The 20,566-nt window shown below is 37.6% G+C and overlaps 1 protein-coding gene across 1 annotated transcript in view; it reads left to right on the top strand.

Moving 5' to 3' along the window:
- The first annotated feature begins 1,928 nt into the window (after positions 1-1,928).
- LOC106881928 (uncharacterized) overlaps positions 1,929-20,566 on the top strand; it is a 108,700-nt gene continuing 90,062 nt past the window's right edge. Inside the window, exon 1 of the mRNA XM_052970151.2 lies at positions 1,929-2,502. Within this exon, the coding sequence (XP_052826111.1) occupies positions 2,450-2,502 (53 nt within the window). The 5' untranslated portion in view covers positions 1,929-2,449. The remainder of the gene's footprint in view (positions 2,503-20,566) is intronic.

Raw genomic sequence — 20,566 nt, 5'->3', positions numbered from 1 at the left:
CAAGATTCCAAGTTCAGCCATATTTTATTCCAGATGGGTTGGTATATATTCTGTTGCGCCAATAATAATGGATATGAAGCTCAACATGGATCTTGAGTACTGGATATCCAAACTCCTTATCAATGGTCCCCAGACATCCTCTTTCTCTTATATTTTTCTAACCGCATTTATGTTCAGCGGGGTAGCTGATTTCCACAGCAGAACATATCTTTTTTTTTGTGGTCCCATACGAGATCTGGCCATTTTGTTTTCACTTGGTGGCTGTTTTAATTTTTAAGTTCCTCCAGTGTTCTTTTGACCCACTGGTCTCAATATTGTTAACCCTGTTTGTAGGTGTTTTCTTTTTTGTTATCGTGTTCTATGTATGTATGTATGTATGAGTGGAGGCGCAATGGCCCAGTGGTTAGGGCAGCGGACTGGCGGTCATAGGATTGCAGTTTTGATTCCCAGACCGGCCGTTGTGAGTGTTTATTGAGCGAAAACACCTAAAGCTCCACGAGGCTCCAGCAGGGGATGGTGGAGAACCCTGCTGTACTCTTCCACCACAACTTTCTCTCACTCTTACTTCCTGTTTCTGTTGTGCCTGTAATTCAAAGGGTCAGCCTTGTCACACTGAATATCCCCGAGAACTACGTTAAGGGTAGACGTGTCTGTGGAGTGCTCAGCCACTTGCACGTTAATTTCATGAGCAGGCTGTTCCGTTGATTGGATCAACTGGAACCCTCTACATCGTAAGCGACGGAGTGCCAACAACAATGTATGTATGTATGTATGTGTATGTATGTATGTATGTACGTACGCATGTATGTGTGTGTGTGTGTGTGTGAGTGCGTATGTGTATGCCTGTTTACGAGTAGTAAAAGGTTCCTCAGAGAGCCCTTCCATTCCATGGGTCCAGTGATTATTCTGGACGTAAGAAACAGACGGACCCTTTGTAGAGCATTTTGCTGTGTATAAACATATCCTCTCTACCCAACACATGTATTGAGTACTTCTTTGACCGACGGGTTTTTGCATCTCCATATAAGGTATATGCTACATGTATAAACAGTTATATGTGATTATGTTTGGGTGTGCGAACAACTTTTATAGAAAAATAAGTTTTATTAAACAAGAAAGAAACCAAACCAAACAAACACAAATGAAAAGAAATAAATTTTTATTTGTTTTGCCTCTGAGCACTCTGTTCATTGTTGAAGAGTTTCTAGAAAGGTTTTCTATATGGAGAGACTATTTCCCCGCTTTTTTTTTCTTTAAATATAAAAGTAGAAAGGCTCTGTCGCCATCGCTATGTCTTCTCTAATTTGTTTTGTTTGTTTTTTTTTCGTTTGTGTGTCTGAGTCTGTTTTTAAAAGGCTGAAGCCTTTCAGGTTTTAGATGGTGTCATTGTTACCTTTTTAGTGGCCTGGTGTTGTGAACAGCAGGCTCAACAAAGCGGAGGGGAAGGTTAATAACAAAACGAAACAAAACAAATAAAAGAACAAAAACAAAACAAAGCCGGTACATTGTTAATTGTTGTTCAAGAAAGCTCCCTCCCTACTTTTCATCACGTTTTTGTTTTTGTAATTTTTTTTCTCCCTTTTTAATCACACCAACAATACCTCCACATTTCATCATCACCATCATCACAACTGCCGCCAGTACATATTGCCATCAAAGACAGCGTGCCCTCGTGGTCGTTCAACGTACCAGAAATGGGAGCCAAATTCCCTGAAATCACACCCTATTATCATGGGGAAAGTAAAGAAAAAAAAGGAAGGACACATTGTATAATATATTCCCGGATATACGAAAAGACTGAATGGTAATAACCGGAACGTCTTTGATTATAATAAGTCTGTTTAGTTAGGGGCTGCCCTGGGGCTAACAAAAACAACAATCGTTGTCATCACTATCACTCCCACTATTTTTTAACCATCAGCACCACCACCGTCAAAACCACTTTGACGACCATCGCAGCCACCACTATCATCATATCCATCAAGCCACTGCAGTCCACCCTTTTATTCACCTACCATCAATGTATGTATGGCGTGGGCAGGTGGTTGTCATAGTTGTCGCCTCGTATGCAGTGAGGCAGGAGAAACGAGAGCAGGCGACGACGATAATGGTGGTGGTGACGGTAGTGGTGGTAAAGGCATCGGCGGCGATGAAGCTGAACAACTAAGGCAGCGGCGGAGGCGGTGGTGGTGGCAGTGACGGTGGTAGCGCGTTGACGTTCTTTGTTGTTGTTGGTGGTGGCGGTGTGGGTGGCGAAAGCAACGGCGTCGTCGACGTCAGTTTACAATGACGACGGCTGTGCGGGCGCTTGACGATGTTAGCTGGGCACGGGCACTCCTTCCTACTGTACAGTAGCAACATTGTTGGTGGCTGGTGCCAACCGCATCGCCGGACTTTTTGACATGTCTGCGGTTTGGTTTAGAAGCAGAAGAAAGCATTTCAGAAAGCAATGTGGAAGTTACTTAAGCGCAAGTTAAAGCAGGTTCGAGGCACGACGCCGAAGTAAGTACGAACTTCAATTAATGGCTAATCACCTTTCACACACGTGTAGAGCTGTTTCATTGTTTATGTGTCTATGGAGGTTTCCACTGTCACCTACTACAAAACACTCTTACCGTCTATCTATTCAGATACTCATCTACTAAGCATTTGTAATATTATACATAATATTATATAAAATATGTGTGTATTTGTAATGTTAATAATGTCGACCATTTATCCATGAGATATTTTATCGTATCTCACATCATGCATCGATCTCTTACGTCTGTATATATTTTTTTGTTTCGTCTCCCATCGTAAAGAATATTTTGTTTAAACTTTACAATGTACCATGGGTGTCATAAAATAAGTCATTTGGTGAACGTGTTTAACATATTTCGGCGGCTTTCACTAAGAAATAAGCGATAATCTGTTATAGCATTTCTTATATCATTTATCAAACCATGTTGCTATTGTTACTCATACTGAAACATCTACAGAATCTATGTGCGTGTGTGATCAGATTTAAGGTATTTTTCTTCTTCAACACTATACTCTTTTAATATTATCTAAGTTTTTTTGGTGTTCGAATGACACAGCTGTAAGCTAAAATCTGTTTTTATGTGGGTGTGAGTTTCATCTATGACGCTTAGGTGGTGGTGGCATTATCGGCGAAACCGAACCTCTGAGTCAGTCAGGGTCTACTAAAGCTACCTACCTACTTATATTGCATGTCCGATTGCAGCCTACCTAGCGGAATCCTAATTATCGCTGTTCCATGAGATAATTTCAGGATGATCTGGTTTAAATCTCTGACCACCAACACACTCTATTAAACACTTAGGTTCCGCTTAACGATTTCTGAAAGCATCACTTTCCCCTTCATTTCCTTTTGTCTTCTTCAAGCCTGTCTTCTTCTCTCTCTGTGTCCTTCTGTTTATCTCTCTCTCTCTCTACACACACACACACATGTTATATATATATATATATATATATATATATATGTGAATGATATAAATGAAATTCTTTTCTCATTTTATTTTTGTGTGTATTAATTGTACGTCGCTTACCGCACCCATCATTTTCCAGTTCAGTATCGAACTTTCATTGAATGTATGTTAATAAACTGAACTGACATGTAGTAAAAATCCAAACATGCTTTGGCTTAAAGTGCAGCACGGGAAACGTTCGATCCTTCCAGTGGGAAAGAAGAAATACATCTTCACCAACGACGACTGTATGCTAATGAGAAGCACCTGGTCTCTAATTTAGTACACAATGACAAGAAATGTGGACACAATCACTCTAAGTCTTCTTACTACTTTTATACACACTCACGTGTATGTATGTATATATATATATATATATATATAAGACCAGAAAAGGCACCTGCTAGCTTCTTCAGACAAAATATGCCTACTCATTTGTTCTGATTTTTTTTTTAATTTGACCGCGTAATTTTTGTACTATTACTACTACCACTACTATTACTACAACTACACGAAGGTTCCTTCTTGTCTGTTATCTACTATATACTCTTAGTCAAGTATATAGCAGATATACTGTTTGTTCTAATGTAATTTCTTTTTCAAGGAGAGTTTAAATTTTAAGCCGTTGCACAATGACAACGAAATAACAACAAAGTTGTAACAACAATATCAGAAACTTCAGTTCGATCAGCAACAACAAATAAACTACTATATTTGTTTGTTGTGTTTGCAGTTTTTTTCTTTCTTTTACGTTACCCCCATTTGATGTTTTTCTCACTATCAGACACACGCTAGTAAGTATTTGTAAAGAAAAGGTATGAAATGAATGCTTTATATACACGTAGTCAAATATATATTAATAGTTTTTTTTTACGCAGGCATAAAAGCCTTCACACACGTATTTTTATGTAGTGTAAGAAATATATAATAAAGTTAATACTATAGTTTGACCTTAACTAGGAAAATTTATGCCACAAGGAAACGAACAATCTTAATCTATAATATTGTTTTCATAATTTCGGTAAGGATGACATAAATATAGTCAATTGACTTGGTCCGACTTTCTATATAATAGACACAAACCTCTTGCTAAACTTCCTTCCTGTAAAACACACCTGGAGTTAAATGTCTACATCTAAAACTTCATCAATCGACTTAACGTTATTGGTAACGTCACAGTTCTCTACTGTCCTCCTCCTCAACCGCTCTAGTGTCCTCCAAGGTTTTATTCTTTCTCCATCTTTATTTCACATTTTAATCTTTGATCTTTGGCTGATTCTTACTAACCATACTCACGTCTGTGCAGTTAAATAACGAGAGAGCTTGTACATGCTTAATGTAGCAGCCATACTCCTTTAGACTATCATAAAGATATATATATATATATATATATATATATATATATATATATATATATAAACCTTGTGTATCTGGGGTATTAGAATAGTTACTTATGTCATAAAAGGTGACTAAATAGGTTGTCTTTAGGAAGGGCATCTGGTTGGGAAGCACTTCTTCAGTATCTCCCATCCAAATTATGTCAGCATGGAAAGGCATACGTAAAAATGAAACTGATTGTGTGTGTGTGTGTATATATATATATATATATAGATATGTATATCCTGTGAGCTAATATAATAAAAAGTTAATTAGTTGACCTTTTGTAATCATAAATATTCATTAAAGTGTGATTAGCTCTATTAACTCCAGAGAATGTGTGTGTGTGTGTTGGGGGGGGGGGGTTGATTGTGATATCTGTGTCTTCCAAGTGTTGTTACCATGTACAGAACCTTCACCACAGATATTGATTCCTGGGAACTTAGCGTCTGTGCTGTGATGCTTCCTAACAATTTCTTTGAAATGAGGACTTATGTTTGAACTTGAAATTTTGGGACATCATTCATGCTCACCATTGAAATGATCAAAGTTACGGAATCATATCTTAAGCTTGGCGGTATGTGACTGGGATGATATGGGTGGTGGTGCTAAAACATCAACAGTAAGTCTTATCTATATACACAACTTCACTTTTTACTCTTCTGTCTTTTAAATCCAACATATTATATTAAACCCTTTAGCATTCAGGTTATTCTGTTAAATGTAATGCTTCTTTATTCACTTTGTTTTGAATTAATCATGCATTATCTCATAGCTTTGAGATTTCAATGCTGTGATTGTTTATTTTTAGAATGACATTGTAGGATAAGTGTAAGAGGCTGGATCTGGCTGGTTTGAACATACAACAAATAGAATATTTGGGCCTGATATTGCTGGTTTAAATACTAAACAGTTACTCCATCACCATGTGATCCCACCTTGTATATTTTTTTCATTTTTTCTCAGTCAGTGAAAAATTTGACATTTGGTAATGCTTAGTAACACAATAATACTAAAATATCAAAAAAATGGTTCCTATTTCTATGAAGAACTGCATCATTGCCACCATTTCACATGAATTTCTTTGAAATAGACTCTTTTCACATGAACTGCACTCCCATTTTCAACTAAACCTAACCCTTCTTCTCATGAAACACACCTCTGTGTGAGTCAGTTAGGTATTCTCTGAGTGTACTTGACCTGATCTGTTAGAAATAACAGCCAAATCTTCTTTCAAACCACACTTTACCAACTTATTCCTAGATATACAAAATATATGTTTGGAAAGTCTTTATAAGGTATGAGGTGGACTTAATCATCATCATCATCATCATCATCATCGTTTAACGTCCGCTTTCCATGCTAGCATGGGTTGGACGATTTGACTGAGGACTGGTGAAACCGGATGGCAACACCAGGCTCCAGTCTGATTTGGCAGAGTTTCTACAGCTGGATGCCCTTCCTAACGCCAACCACTCAGAGAGTGTAGTGGGTGCTTTTACGTGTCACCCGCACGAAAACGGCCACGCTCGAAATGGTGTCTTTTATGTGCCACCCGCACAAGCCAGTCCAGGGGCACTGGCAACGATCTCGCTCGAAAATCCTACAGGAGCCAGTCAGGCGGTACTGGCAACGGCCACGCTCAAAATGGTGCATCTCATGTGCCACCCGCACAAGAACCAGTCCAGGGGCACTGGCAACGATCTTACTTGGCTTGCCGGGTCTTCTCACGCACAGCCCATTTCCAAAGGTCTCGGTCCGTAGTCATCGCCTCGGTGAGGCCCAATGTACGAAGGTCTTGCCTCACCACCTCAGCCCAGGTCTTCCTGGGCCTACCTCTTCCACAGGTTCCCTCAACTGTTAGGGTGTGGCACTTTTTCACGCAGCTATCCTCCTCCATTCTCACCACATGTCCATACCAGCGCAATCGTCTCTCTTGCACGCCACAACTGATGCTTCTAATGTTCAGCTTTTCTCTCAAGATACTTACACTCTGACGGGTATTCACATTGACATTACACATCCAACGGAGCATACTGGCTTCATTCCTTGCGAGCTTACGTATGTCCTCAGCAGTTACAGCCCATGTTTCACTGCCATGTAGCATGGTTATAAATTCCATTTATAAATTGGCTCATACTGAGTACAAAACTAGGGAGAGCTATGTTACAACTTTCTCACTCATTAATATTAAGTCTTAGTCACACCTTTTCTTCTTTAGTCATAGCAATAATATTGAATATTGTTATTGGTAATTTAATTTAAGAGTGTGAATCTCCTACTTCAGTTTATTCATATTCATGGACCTTATATCATTTCATCATCATTTCGTTTTAACATCCACTTTGCCATACTTGCATGGGTTGGACTTCTGTTCAACCTGTGCTCGCTAGGAAAAGTGAATGTAAAAATGATGATGAGCAGAGATTACTTTCTGTCCTTACTCAGAATTTTGCATTATTATTGTATGATATGCAGTAATAGGGAACTTTGAGTTGCAACTGAGAACCATCTCAATTCTAATGATATATTTTTCTTTAGAGTGCTCAGGGCTTGAAGTCCCTTTGTGTTCTCTCTTGACAGCTTGCTGGTTGATATATACATTTGTATGTATGTGTGTGTGTGAATCAGAAATAAAATGATACAAGACTGAGAGGAGTGGAGATTCTATTTGTCCACCTCATAGTAGGTATGTAGAAACAAATTTTAAAATGTGATGATACACAAAGAGATAGAATGAAACTTAAGTCACAATACTTGATATTTTCATTTTCTGAACAACTTTTTTTTGTCCTTAGATACAGAAAATTCTGGGGCATGTTATTCATATGATACAAATTCTATTATACTTTTCTAGTAATAAATGTTTTCAGCAAAAGTTAATTCTCCTTATGTTCTGGATATGTTCAGATTAAAGAACAAAGTGACAACAACAAGCTTGGGTATATATTTAAATGTATAATTTCTGGGATATTTATTGATCTGATGAGATGTATCATTTAGCATGAACAGGCCATGTGTGTGTGTATGTGTGTTTAATATAAATTATTTAGTACCAGATATGACTCTTTTTTTCGTTATTCTATAAAAGTACATATAGTTGATTAATATTTTGCATATCAATCTGATTAATGGACAGTATCTTAGGTCTTTCTCGTGGGTTCTGAGAACTAGTAAATTTTTCACATGTTCATATCAATCTGATTGATATTATTCTAATTGCTACACATATTTGTAAATTAGTAGAAATGTCTCTGCTATTGATATCCTTTCAAAATAATACTAACCAATCATAATGAAGTTAGGAGTGATATCAGTTGTTGGAGAGGCATATTTGTGGCTAGGGAGACTATTGTGTTTTGCCTAAAGTTACAACCTAATGGTAGCAGTAACATTTGAACACATGATCTTATTGTTTAGTAGTAATAGTTCAGCAACTTTAAAACTACAACAAAAGAGAAAAGACCTCCAAAAACTGCAATATGAAAGGGAACCAAAAGAACAACCATACTGCATTGTCTGTCATGTGGATCTTAGGTCAAAGTATCCATTTGAAAAATATATTGCAATCTCCAACAAATGCTAGTACAACAATCAATATGCTTGCGACTTGTACTGGGAGATATGGGGTGGAAGCACAAAGGATGCATGTCCCAGGATCCTGAAGTGTGTCCAGGAAGAGACAACCATTAAGGATTGGGAATATAAAAGAAAAAGAGGATCCTATGGAAGAGGTGCTTGAGGACTCTACCTCTGTAACCCTCTAGGGAACAGTGGGTGAAGATGGCTGGATAATCACAATTGTCAAGGGCTTGTCATAACCTGATGGCAGTGTGTATGAGAAGTGATGTCTCTCGTCCCTGTCAAGTGATGGACCTAATCTTATTTTGTGCTTTTGTTTATGGTTGAACTCTCAGGTCTCTGATGAAGGATAACCACTCAACCTAGAACTGATATTGATCTTGGCTCTGAAGCAGGGCACAATCAAATTTTCATTATTGGTAAGAACACTTGATATTTACTGGTCAACATTTATTGTACAGTGGTTTAAAATCTACCTAGTTTATCTTTGATATTCTTCAGTCTGCTGCTACTAAAACAAGTACCAGCACAAACCTGAGGAACCATTTTACAGAATAATTAGTGTCATATGTACAAAGAAATGTGTCTGCTACTTTCTTAATACTCTGAAGATTTGTGTCAAATTCCAATTCACATAAGTCGGCTTGGTTTGTCAAAACTTTATACATACATACATACATACATACTTGACACATACATACACACATACATATGTGTGTATATATATGTATATATTCTTTTATTCTTTCTGTCATTTTACTGTGGCCATGCTGAAGTACCATCTTTTAAATGTATGTAAATATATTTTTGGTATTATTTATTCACCATTACACATGTTTCATTTGCTGATAGGAACTTCCTATTAGCAAATGAAACGTGTAATGGAGAATAAATTTTCCAACTTCCTGTTTTCAACTCTAATATGTACCTTACATCCATACAACAGCAGTGTCTACATACTGGATTGTAATACTGGAATAAGCAGATGTGCTTCAAGAGGACACAGCTTGGATTTTACCCTACCTACATTATGTATGTATATATATGTATATGTATATATATATATATATATATATATATATATATATATATATATATATATATATATATATATATATATAATGTCCATCATCATTTTGACATTTTTTTTCATGATGGCAAGGATTAGACCAAAGGTGGGGAAAACCCCACCCGTAGGCACAATTGTGCCCGCGAGCCCATTTAATTGCACCTGCAGGCTTATATGCTTGTATGTACAAAATTTACTCTTTACTCTTTTACTTGTTTCAGTCATTTGACTGCGGCCATGCTGGAGTACCGCCTTTAGTCGAGCAAATCAACCCCAGGACTTATTGTTTGTAAGCCTAGTATTTATTCTATCGGTCTCTTTTGCCGAACCGCTAAGTTACGGGGACGTAAACACACCAGCATCGGTTGTCAAGCGATGTTGGGGGGACAAACACAGACACACAAACATACACACACACACACACATATATACGACGGGCTTCTTTCAGTTTCCGTCTACCAAATCCACTCACAAGGCTTTGGTCGGCCCAAGGCTATAGTAGAAGACACTCGCCCAAGGTGCCACGCAGTGGGACTGAACCCGGAACCATGTGGTTCATAAGCAAGCTACTTACCACACAGCCACTCCTACGCCCATAGTAAATTTTCCAATTATAAAATTTATACAATATCCGTATGTCCATTTGCGACATAGTTCGTGTTTCCACTATGACTTGAAACGGTCAGATTCAAACAGAAATCATCCGGTAATTGCCATTTGAATGCATATTTTGTTATCACTACAAAATACATATTGCAATGTTTGTACCACCTCTTTGAGGCCTAACTACATGCTAGCTGAAAAATATAGAATACCTCATAGGTAATACAAGTGTCTTAAATTCAGTGGCGGCATTAATGAAGATGTTATGTTTTAATTTAATGTGTTAAACTTATCTTTATTAGTGTATATTGAATTATACATAGATATATACAAGATTTACACAGATATAAGAGTTAGAACGTGTGACCTGCATGACGACCTTTTTTGTCCGCTGCACTAAAAAGTTTCCCCACCCCTGGGTTAGACAAAGCATTATTGAAGCAGATTTTCTATAGTGAGATGCTCTTCCTGATACTAATCCTTACAGCGGCTGTGTGGTAAGTAGCTTGCTTACCAACCACATGGTTCCGGCTTCAGTCCCACTGTGTGGCACCTTGGGCAAGTGTCTTCTACTATAGCTTCGGGCCGACCAAAGCCTTGTGAGTGGATTTGGTAGACGGAAACTGAAAGAAGCGTATGTGTCAAAATCTGGCCTTGTGTCAAAATCTGAAACCAATATATTATAATTATTTAGCTGATTTAATTCTACTTTACACAGATACCTGCATAGCCATAGGCACATCTACAGCTGTATAGCTGAGTAGTTTGCTTTGCAACCACTTGTGTTTGGGTTCATTCCTCTTGCATGGTACTATGGGCAAGTAAGTACTTTCTACTTATAGTCTCAGGTTGATAAATGCCTTGTGAGTAAAATAGGTAGATGGACACCATAGAGAAACCAATCATATCTTTGAGTGTATATATGTGTGTCGTCTGCATTAACTTACAGATGGCTTTTGATTGATTTTGTTTAGAGTGGACTATGTGTTGTGATCACAAGGCCCACACGCTTGGCCACAAGCATTCACTAGTGGCACCACTGGTAGTGGTGACATGCTGGATCTGGTTAGGGTGATAGCAGCAGGCTGTCAGATGTCCCAGATATAATTGAGATCTGCCTTGTTCACGCTATCCTGCATGGCAGCTGTGGTTTTATATCAGAGTTTCTTTCTCCTAAACAGACTACTTTCCAGGCTGATGAACTCCATCTATCCAAAAGGACATGTGCTAGTTAACCCATAGCTAGGACACTAATGTGTTACTACTTCAGGTCAGAGTAGACCTGGGAAAAACAGTAGCTAAGATGAGGATATATGTGTATGTGTTTGTGTCTGTTGTGAAAACATGCCCAGCTGTTGTGGTTTGTCATGTGAAAAATCAGTTCCTTAAATGGAAACAAATGTTTGTAATAAGAACATGTCACTGTACAATACAAGTCTCAATTCAACTGATGCTAGTATGGAAAAAAACAAATGTTAAAATGATGATAATGATGAATAAATCTATAGAAAGATTATTGGTCCAGCACCTGTACCAGTAAATCACTAAGAGCACTGTCCGAGCGTGATCGTTGCCAGAGCACCAGCTGTCTGGCTTTCGTGCCGGTGGCACGTAAATAGCACCATTTGAGCGTGACCGCTACCAACATCGCCTTCCTGGCACTTGTGCCAGTGGCATGTGAAAAAACATTCGAGCGAGTTCGTTGCCAGTACAGCTGGACTGGCTCCTGTGCAGGTGGCACGTAAAATACACTATTTCGAACGTGGCCGTTGCCAATACCTCCTGACTGGCCTTCATGCCGGTGGCACGTAAAAGCACCCACTACACTCTCTGAGTGGTTGGCATTAGGAAGGGCATCCAGCTGTCGAAACTCTGCCAAATCAGATTGGAGCTTGGTGTAGTCATCTGGTTCACCAGTCCTCAGTCAAATCGTCCAACCCATGCTAGCATGGAAAGTGGACGTTAAACGATGATGATGATGATGAGGTAAAATTTTTACTTGTCACATATCTTTTATATTAGATTGAGGAAAATGGAAAGAATATGTAAAAGTCGTGGGTGTGTGGTAAGAAGCTTACTTCTCAACCACATGGTTCTAGGTTCAGTCCCATTGCATGGCACCTTGGGCTAGTGTCTTCTACTATAGCCTAAGACTAACTAAAGCCTTGTGAGTGGATTAGGTAGATGGAAGCTGAAAGAAAACCATTAGATATATACACAGATATGGTAATGCAAATAGGAAAAATAAAACTCAAATCATGAGTATATGTATATACTCTTTTACTTGTTTCAGTCATTTTGACCGGCCATGCTGGAGCACCGCCTTTAGTCGAGCAAATCGACCCCAGGACTTATTCTTTGGAAGTCTAGTACTTATTCTATTGGTCTCTTTTGCCGAACTGCTAAGTTATGGGGACGTAAACACACCAGCATCGGTTGTCAAGCGATGTTCGGGGGACAAACACAGACACACACATACATATATATATATACATATATATATATATATATATATATAGGTTCAAAAAAACACAAAAAACAATAACAAAAAAACAATAACAAAAAAACAACAAAGTGAGGACGTGATACGGATAGTGTTATTGGACGCTCAATGGGCTTTCAGTTTCCGTCTACCAAATCCACTCACAAGGCTTTGGTCGGCCCGAGGCTATAGTAGAAGACACAAAATGGCTGAAGTTCAAAAGATAGTGCTCATGGGAACTGCCCATATCCTACATAAAATACTGTCTATGTGATCCCAAATTTTAAAACAAACACAGAATTTTCTTATGGTTTCTTAAACATTCTCTAGAACAACACTGTACAAATTCAAATATATGGTACCCTAGGCATAACACCTACATGAACTTCTAACTTGTTGTTTCTTGAGGTCTCTGGGTGAGACTTGGATCCAACTTGTACAAATGCAAAGCAAAAGTCAAACATAAAATAATAATAATAATAACAATATTAATTCTTTTTACTAAAGGCGCAAGGCCTGAAATTTTGTGGGAGGGGGCAAGTTGATTACATCGACCCCAGTGTTTCACTGTTACCTAATTTATTGACGTCAGAAGGATGAAAGACAATGTTGACCTTGGCAGAATTTGAACTCGGAACATAAAGGTAGACAAAATGCTGCTAAGTATTTTGCTCAGTGTTAGCTCACCGCCTTCTGTCAGCTTGCCACCTTCTGGATTCTCTTAATAAACAGCACTACTTAAAGTTTGATTGGTCAGCTGGGTCACACTTCATATCATCTGTTTGTTTCTGCTGTTGTTTTAACATAGAACACAGTGTCATCATACTATATGATGCAAGTTAAAATTTGGCAGCAGAACACTCAATTAGTCTCAGAACAACTGTTATTTAGTGCATCAAGGAGAGGTGGGTTTCTTGTAGCCATAACCTGAGTAGACTCCCTCTTAGGCAAGGGGAAGGGTGAGTACCGGTTCATTGAAGTAACTTGAAGATGTAGTTAATAGTAATTGCTGTTATATTTGTTTTTTCTGTCATGTGTTTTTTTTTTTTTTAAATTGTTACATATCATTCTGTACACAAAGTCTATGCTCTTAGTTTGTTTTGCCACCTACTCATTCAGAGAAGGGGATATGGTAGTAGTGGTGGTGGTAGTGGTGTGAAGTTAAAATGTATGTTTGAAGATGTGTTGAAAACATATGGTTAGATCCTTGTTTTTTTGAAAGATTCAGTTCCAGGGAAAGTGTGTTTATAACTTATTGGAGGGTTGAAGGAGAGAGGGAGGGGGAGAAAATCAGAGAGGGTGTTATGGAACATGAATATTTTGAGTTTCAGATTGAAGAAGGGTGCCAACAAATTAAAGAAAAAAAACACAAAAACCATTTGTATTCACAGTAAACTAACAAATAACTTACTTCAATTCAAGAGTAAAGGTATCACATCAATATTTAAAAAATAAGTTAGAAAGAATTGTTGTTGTTGTTGTTAACGTGGTGAGCTGGCAGAATTGTTAGCACGCTGGGAGAAATGCTTAGCGGTATTTCATCTGTCTTCACGTTCTTATTCTGCCGAAATCGACTTTGTCTTTCATCCTTTTGGGATCAATAAATTAAGTACCGGTCAAGTACTGGGGCCGATGTGAGCAACTTATCCCTACCCTAATATTTCAGGCCTTGTGCCTACAGTATTATTATTATTATTATTATTATTCAGTAGTTTTATTTTTATAACGTGCTTTCACTTCACTACCGAGCGCAGCTCTGTGCGCCTTGGGTATGTGCTGTGGTTTGCTGTGGTGCTCTTATGTTTACTGTATTGAAAGTGTTTTGCGTAGGATGTGTGCAGTACCCAGTAGTGCAATTTTCTGTATGTTATATATATTTGTAAGTCCTGCTATTTTTGTTATGTATTTGTCTGAATATTTTTTTATTATACCTAAGGCACCTACTATGATAGGAATTGTTTCTGTTTTTAGATTCCACATTCGAGTTATCTCTATTTCCAGGTCTTTGTATTTTGAAAATTATTATTATTATTATTATTATTATTATTATCATTAAAAAGGCAATGAACTGGCAGAAACATTAGCATGCTGGGCAAAATACTTAGTGGCATTTCGTCTTTATGTTCTGAGTTCAAATGCTTCTGGGCTCAACTTTACCTTTCATCCTTTTGGAGTCAATAAATTAAGTACCAGTCAAGTAGTGGGGTCAATGTAATTGATTAGCCCTCTCCCCCAAACTTGCTGGCCTTCTGTCAAAATTTGAAGCCATTATTATTTATTATTTACTATTATTATTATTATTATCATTATTATTATTATTATTATTATTATTATTATTATTATTATTATTATTATCATTATTATTATTATTATTATTATTATTATTATTGTTAAGGTGGCAAGCTGGCAGATTTGTTAACAAGTTGGACAAAGTGCTTAGTGGCATTTCTTCCAGCTGTTTATGTTCTGAGTTTAAATCCTGCTTAGATAAACTTTGCTTTTCATCCTTTCAGGGTTGTTAAAATAAGGTATCTGTCAAATACTGAAGTAGATGTAATTGATTAACCCCTCTCAAATAAAATTGATGGCCTTGTCCCAAAATTTGACATTATTATTATTATTATTATTATTATTATCATCATCATCATTATCATCATCATCATTATCATCATCATCATCATCATCATCGAGTGAGAGAGCAGTGCATGCCATCAAAGTGACACTGGGGTAAAATATACGAAGTCCAGTATATCCATCATGACTACCTGTCTGATAAGGGTACACCTGGCACATGCATCACAACCATATGTGAGCGACATGGTGAACTCATATGAAGATAAACAGTGCATGACCTTGCAGGTGGGACCCAGTTAGAATTTTCTTCAGGTCGAGTAGCCCATCTCACTCAAAAGGTCCCTAAATAAGAGTTGTTTAAGAATGTTGAACGAAACACCCATGTTTTCAAAGGTGAATTATTCAAACTCCAAAGACTTCCTCTCAACACATGGCTATGATGCTCCCCAACTACTTCTGCTCATGATCAGAGATGCACATATCGTCAGCCACCAAGGGACATGCACAACTGGTTAAGGTCAAACAACTGACTAGAAAATCTGTGGCATTGAGCAGAATATTTGCTGTAACCCATCTTTTTATACCAAGACAAAACAATGTACATGATAACACTTCCAATCAATTATGATCAGAAGCCATGAGAGCCACTGCCTGGTACTGCATCCGGGCATTATTATTATTAGACTGGCAGAGATCTTAAAATGTAGGATAAAATTACTTAGCAATATTTCTTTTGGATTTTTATGTTCAGAGTTCAAAATTTCTTTGAGGTCAACTTTGCCATTCATCTTTTCAGTGTTGATAAAGTAAAGTGCCAGTTAAGAAATAAAGTTTATTTAAATGGGCTTATCTGTCCTAAATATTCTATCTGTTTTATGTTCAAGCTCACTGGTTCTGTCCTCTCACACCCACCCTACAGTGTCATTCTAAAACTAAACAATCACATCCTTGAAATTTTAAAGTTACAAGATAATGCAAAATTAATTAATCCTTACTTCCACACCTGAAACTTCTCCTCTAGTTCTGATAGTGACTCAGCAATTAGAGCAAGGTCATCAGCATAGAGGAGCTCCTTGGGGCATCCTGTCTTGCGTACCTTTCCTTCTTTGGACACAAAACTCTGCTTGCAAAGACCTGTTGAGGCAAGTGAAATCAAATTCGAAATCAAATCAAATTCAGCGACTGGCACCCATGCCAACCTTCCTTCATTGGACACTAAACTCTGCTTATGAAGACTTGTTGGGGGCAAGTGAAATCAAAATTGAACCAAATTCGATGACTGGCACCCGTGCCAGTGGAGTCCTAACAGCACCATCTGAGTGGGATCACTGCCAGAGCAGCTGTCTGGCTACCGTACCGGTGGCACATAAAAAGCACCATTTGAGCATGATTGTTACCAGCGTTGCCTTCCTGGCACTTGTGCCAGTGGCACGTGAACACAACATTCGAGCGAGGTCATTGCCAATGCCTCTGGACTGACTCCTATGCAGGTGGCATGTAAAAAAACATCATTTGAGCCTGGCCGTTGCCAGTACCGCCAGACGGGCCCTCGTGCCAGTGGCATGTAAAAGAACCCACTATACTCTTGGAGTGGTTGGCGTTAGGAAGGGAATCCAGCTGTAGAAACTCTGCCAGATCAGATTGGAGCCTGGTGTTGCCATCTGGTTCACCAGTCCTCAGTCAAATCGTCCAACCCATGCTAGCATGAAAAGCAGACGTTAAACGATGATGATATATATATATATATATATATATATAGCAAGCTACTTACCACACAGCCACTCCTCTCTTTCTCTGTATATATATATATATATATATATATATATATATATATATATATACAAGAAATGAAGATTGGAATAGTGAAGTTTTCGTTCGCTTAACCATGAAACGATTCGTACCCAATTAACTAAAGGCTTGTTTTGTTTGTGCTTTTCCCTCTGGTTTTTTGTTCTATGTGTGCCATAAATATCGCCATCCGTTTTAGAGAAAAATTTGTAGTTTAGAATCAGTAGTTCTTTGACTGCTGTTTCTGAATTTTCAGTATGTTGGAGAAGCAACTCAATTGCTAATCCCTTATATTTATGATGATATATATATATATATATATATATATATATATGCATTGCTGTACTTGAGAAGACCTGCCCACCACAACAGAACTAAGATCCTAAAATCAAGGTACCATGTAAAAAGCAGTGGTGCTGGTGCCACTTAAAAAGCATCTGTGATGGTCCTATGTTAAAAAAGCACCCAGAACACTCTGAGGAGTGGGTGGTGTTCAGAAGGGCATCCAACCATACAAACCAAACCAAAACAGAGTATATAACTTAGTGCGGTCCCTGGCCTTATCAGTTCCTGTCAAGCTGTCCAACCCATGCCAGAATGGAAAAACGGATGTGATATGATGATGATGGTATATCTCAGGGGTGACCATGTTGTTTAATAAGAAGAATATTTTAACGGGAAGAATATTTTCTTTAAGTTCAAGAGCTCCAATGCATATCTTTCAAATTATAGTTATAAAGTTTTGTAATATGTCACTGCATTTTTTTCTGACATTTGCATATTGATTCAAAACAAGCTACTATTTGTATAAATTGTACCTGCTTACATTCTTCTGCAAAACACATTTAGCAATTTTGTTATTCACTGTTTAGAGGATTAGGGGAAATACTACCTTGCTTTGAAAGGTAAAGATTGGTGACATGAAGAACCTTTGACTGGAGAAAATCAACCTCAGCAATTTACATCCATCTGACCCATGCAGGCATAGAAAAGGGGACATTAAAAGCAATCATGATGATGTTGAATCTATAAATGAAATATGTTGTGCGATTGGCAACTCAGAATCAGAACTTACGTATCACCAATCATCTGTGATTGGATCTCATTGATCTATTGATTTATTGTACCTCATAATATTTTTTGCAGAGGAATGGCAGAAATACCACAGTGACCAATAGTGAATGTCTTATATTATTTAATTATTTAAATCTGGGTTCAAATCCTACAAAAATTTACTCCACCTTAGCTCTTTATGGGGTGGGGTAGGGACTGTCTAGGAAATAAGATTCAATCCATTGATTCAGTGAATTACAAAATTCTTGTCTTGTTGCCAAATACAAGAAATAACATTTGGACTCTCCAAATTATAGATGTTACTATAAAAATGATTGATATTGTACTACTACTACTACTACTGCTACTGCTGCTATTACTGCTGCTGCTGCTCTATTGATTTCTGATACTGACACAAGGTCTTTGATCGAAGTGGGAAGAAATGAAATTACATGATGCTCGTAGCTTACTTGTAAGCATTAATTAACGAGGTAAATGAAGTGAAATAGTTATGACCAAGAACTGATGAGACCAGGCTGTGAAACTTTGCTCACTGAGAGCTGAATTGCAACTCCACAGCTGCACTGTTGTCATCCAGATTAAATATTTATATTGATATCTTGATAATCATTGCTATTGTAACTATTTTTCTTTTGATTATTGCTTCTATTATCCATACAAACTACTCTGTTCAAATTACATTCTTCATTATTTATCTTAAATAATACTATATATATATATATATATATATATATTATAGTAATTATTTGGACTTTGGGTATATGTGTCTTAGCATGCTAATTAAAGCACATTCACGGTTTGAGCTACCTGATATCATCCACAGTCATGATATAATTTTCACTGGATCTACATCAGGAATTCTGCAGTGTTTGTTTAGTTTATAATTGAAGAGGGAAATGGAAAATGAATTTGGTATGGATCTTTATTCAATGCAAAGATCATTTTGACCCGTCCTGCAGCTGTCCCTTATGGGTAGGATATTGTGCATTTTGTGTTGCATCAATCAGTGCAGTCTGTGTCACCTCAGGTGTTTGGTATAAAAAGATATTCTACTACATATACTGAGTTCCTCCAGGCATGTTGTATTCTCTCGTAGTATGTGGGTATATATATATATATATATATATATATATATATATATATATATATATATATATATATATGTATGTATAATTATAATTAAGGGTAGACCTAGGAAGACCTGGGATGCGGTGGTGGGGCATGACCTTTGAACATTGGGCCTCACCAAGGCAATGACTAGTGACCGAGACCTTTAGAAATGTGCTGTGCTTGAGAAGTCTGGCAAGCCAAGTGAAACCATAACCTGTGGCCTATGCCAGTGGTGTAAGCAGCCCACTTAGGCATACCTTTTTTTCATTGGACACTAAACTCTGCTTTTGAAGACCTGTTGAAGGAAGTGAAATCGAAATCAAATTCAATGACAGCACCACATGACTGACATCAATGCTAGTGGAGCGCTAAGAGCACCATCCAAGCATGATCATTGCCAGGGCTGGTGGCAGGTAAAAAGCACCACCTTACTGGCACTTGTGCCGGTAGTACGTAGAAAACAACATTCGAGCGAGGGCGTTGCCGGTGCTGCTGGACTGGTTCCTGTGCAGGTGACATGTAAAGGCACTATTTGAGCGTGGCTGTTGCCAGTACTGCCGGACTGGCCCTCGTGCCGGTGGCACGTAAAAGCACCCACTACACTCTCGGAGTGGTTGGCGTTAGGAAGGGCATCCAGCTGTAGAAACTCTGCCAGATCAGACTGGATCCTGGTGCAGCCAACTGGCTCCCCAGTCCCCAGTCAAACTGTCTAACCCATGCCAGCATGGAAAGTGGGACGTTAAATGATGATGATGATGATGATGGTACTGAGAAACAGCACCTATACCCTGGATGTCAGAAGACTCTAAAAACCACTTCAAATTTCACTCCGTTAGCACAAGGCTGAAAGCGAGCAAATGAATAAAAGAGATTTGGCAAAATTTTGAGGTTAATTGTAGATTGTCCGATTTTTGGTTTAGTAATATAAATTAATTTACCGTCATCAGTAGAATATACCAGTAGTACCTAAATATAAGTATATATACATACCCATACATATACATTCATATATATAGCATGTAGGTGCTGTTTCTCAGTACCCTTAATTATAATTATATCTATATAATTATATATTTATATTAATGTTTACCTTTAAGGTCTTTATTACATTTGGCCATTGATAAGATCATTAGTTGATTTTATCCTTAATTATGTATGCACATATATTTATTTATTCACTCTGATTCTGATATTTACTGCAGTATTATCTTGATCAAATATGCATGTGGTTGAGATGAATAATCGGATTTGCATCATATTTGCATGTGGATATATGTATATATTTGTATATATCCCAATGTATTTGTATGGGTATGTACATATATTTATATATTTATATTTATGTATATATATTTATATTTATATACTTCTGGTATATTCTACTGATGACGGTAAAGTAATTTGTATTACTAAACCAGATATTGGATGATCTAGAAT

This window comes from Octopus bimaculoides, chromosome 8 (assembly GCF_046866305.1).
Source record: "Octopus bimaculoides isolate indiv1 chromosome 8, ASM4686630v1, whole genome shotgun sequence".
Lineage (NCBI taxonomy): Eukaryota > Metazoa > Mollusca > Cephalopoda > Octopoda > Octopodidae > Octopus > Octopus bimaculoides.
This window is presented reverse-complemented; position numbering and strand designations above follow the sequence as displayed.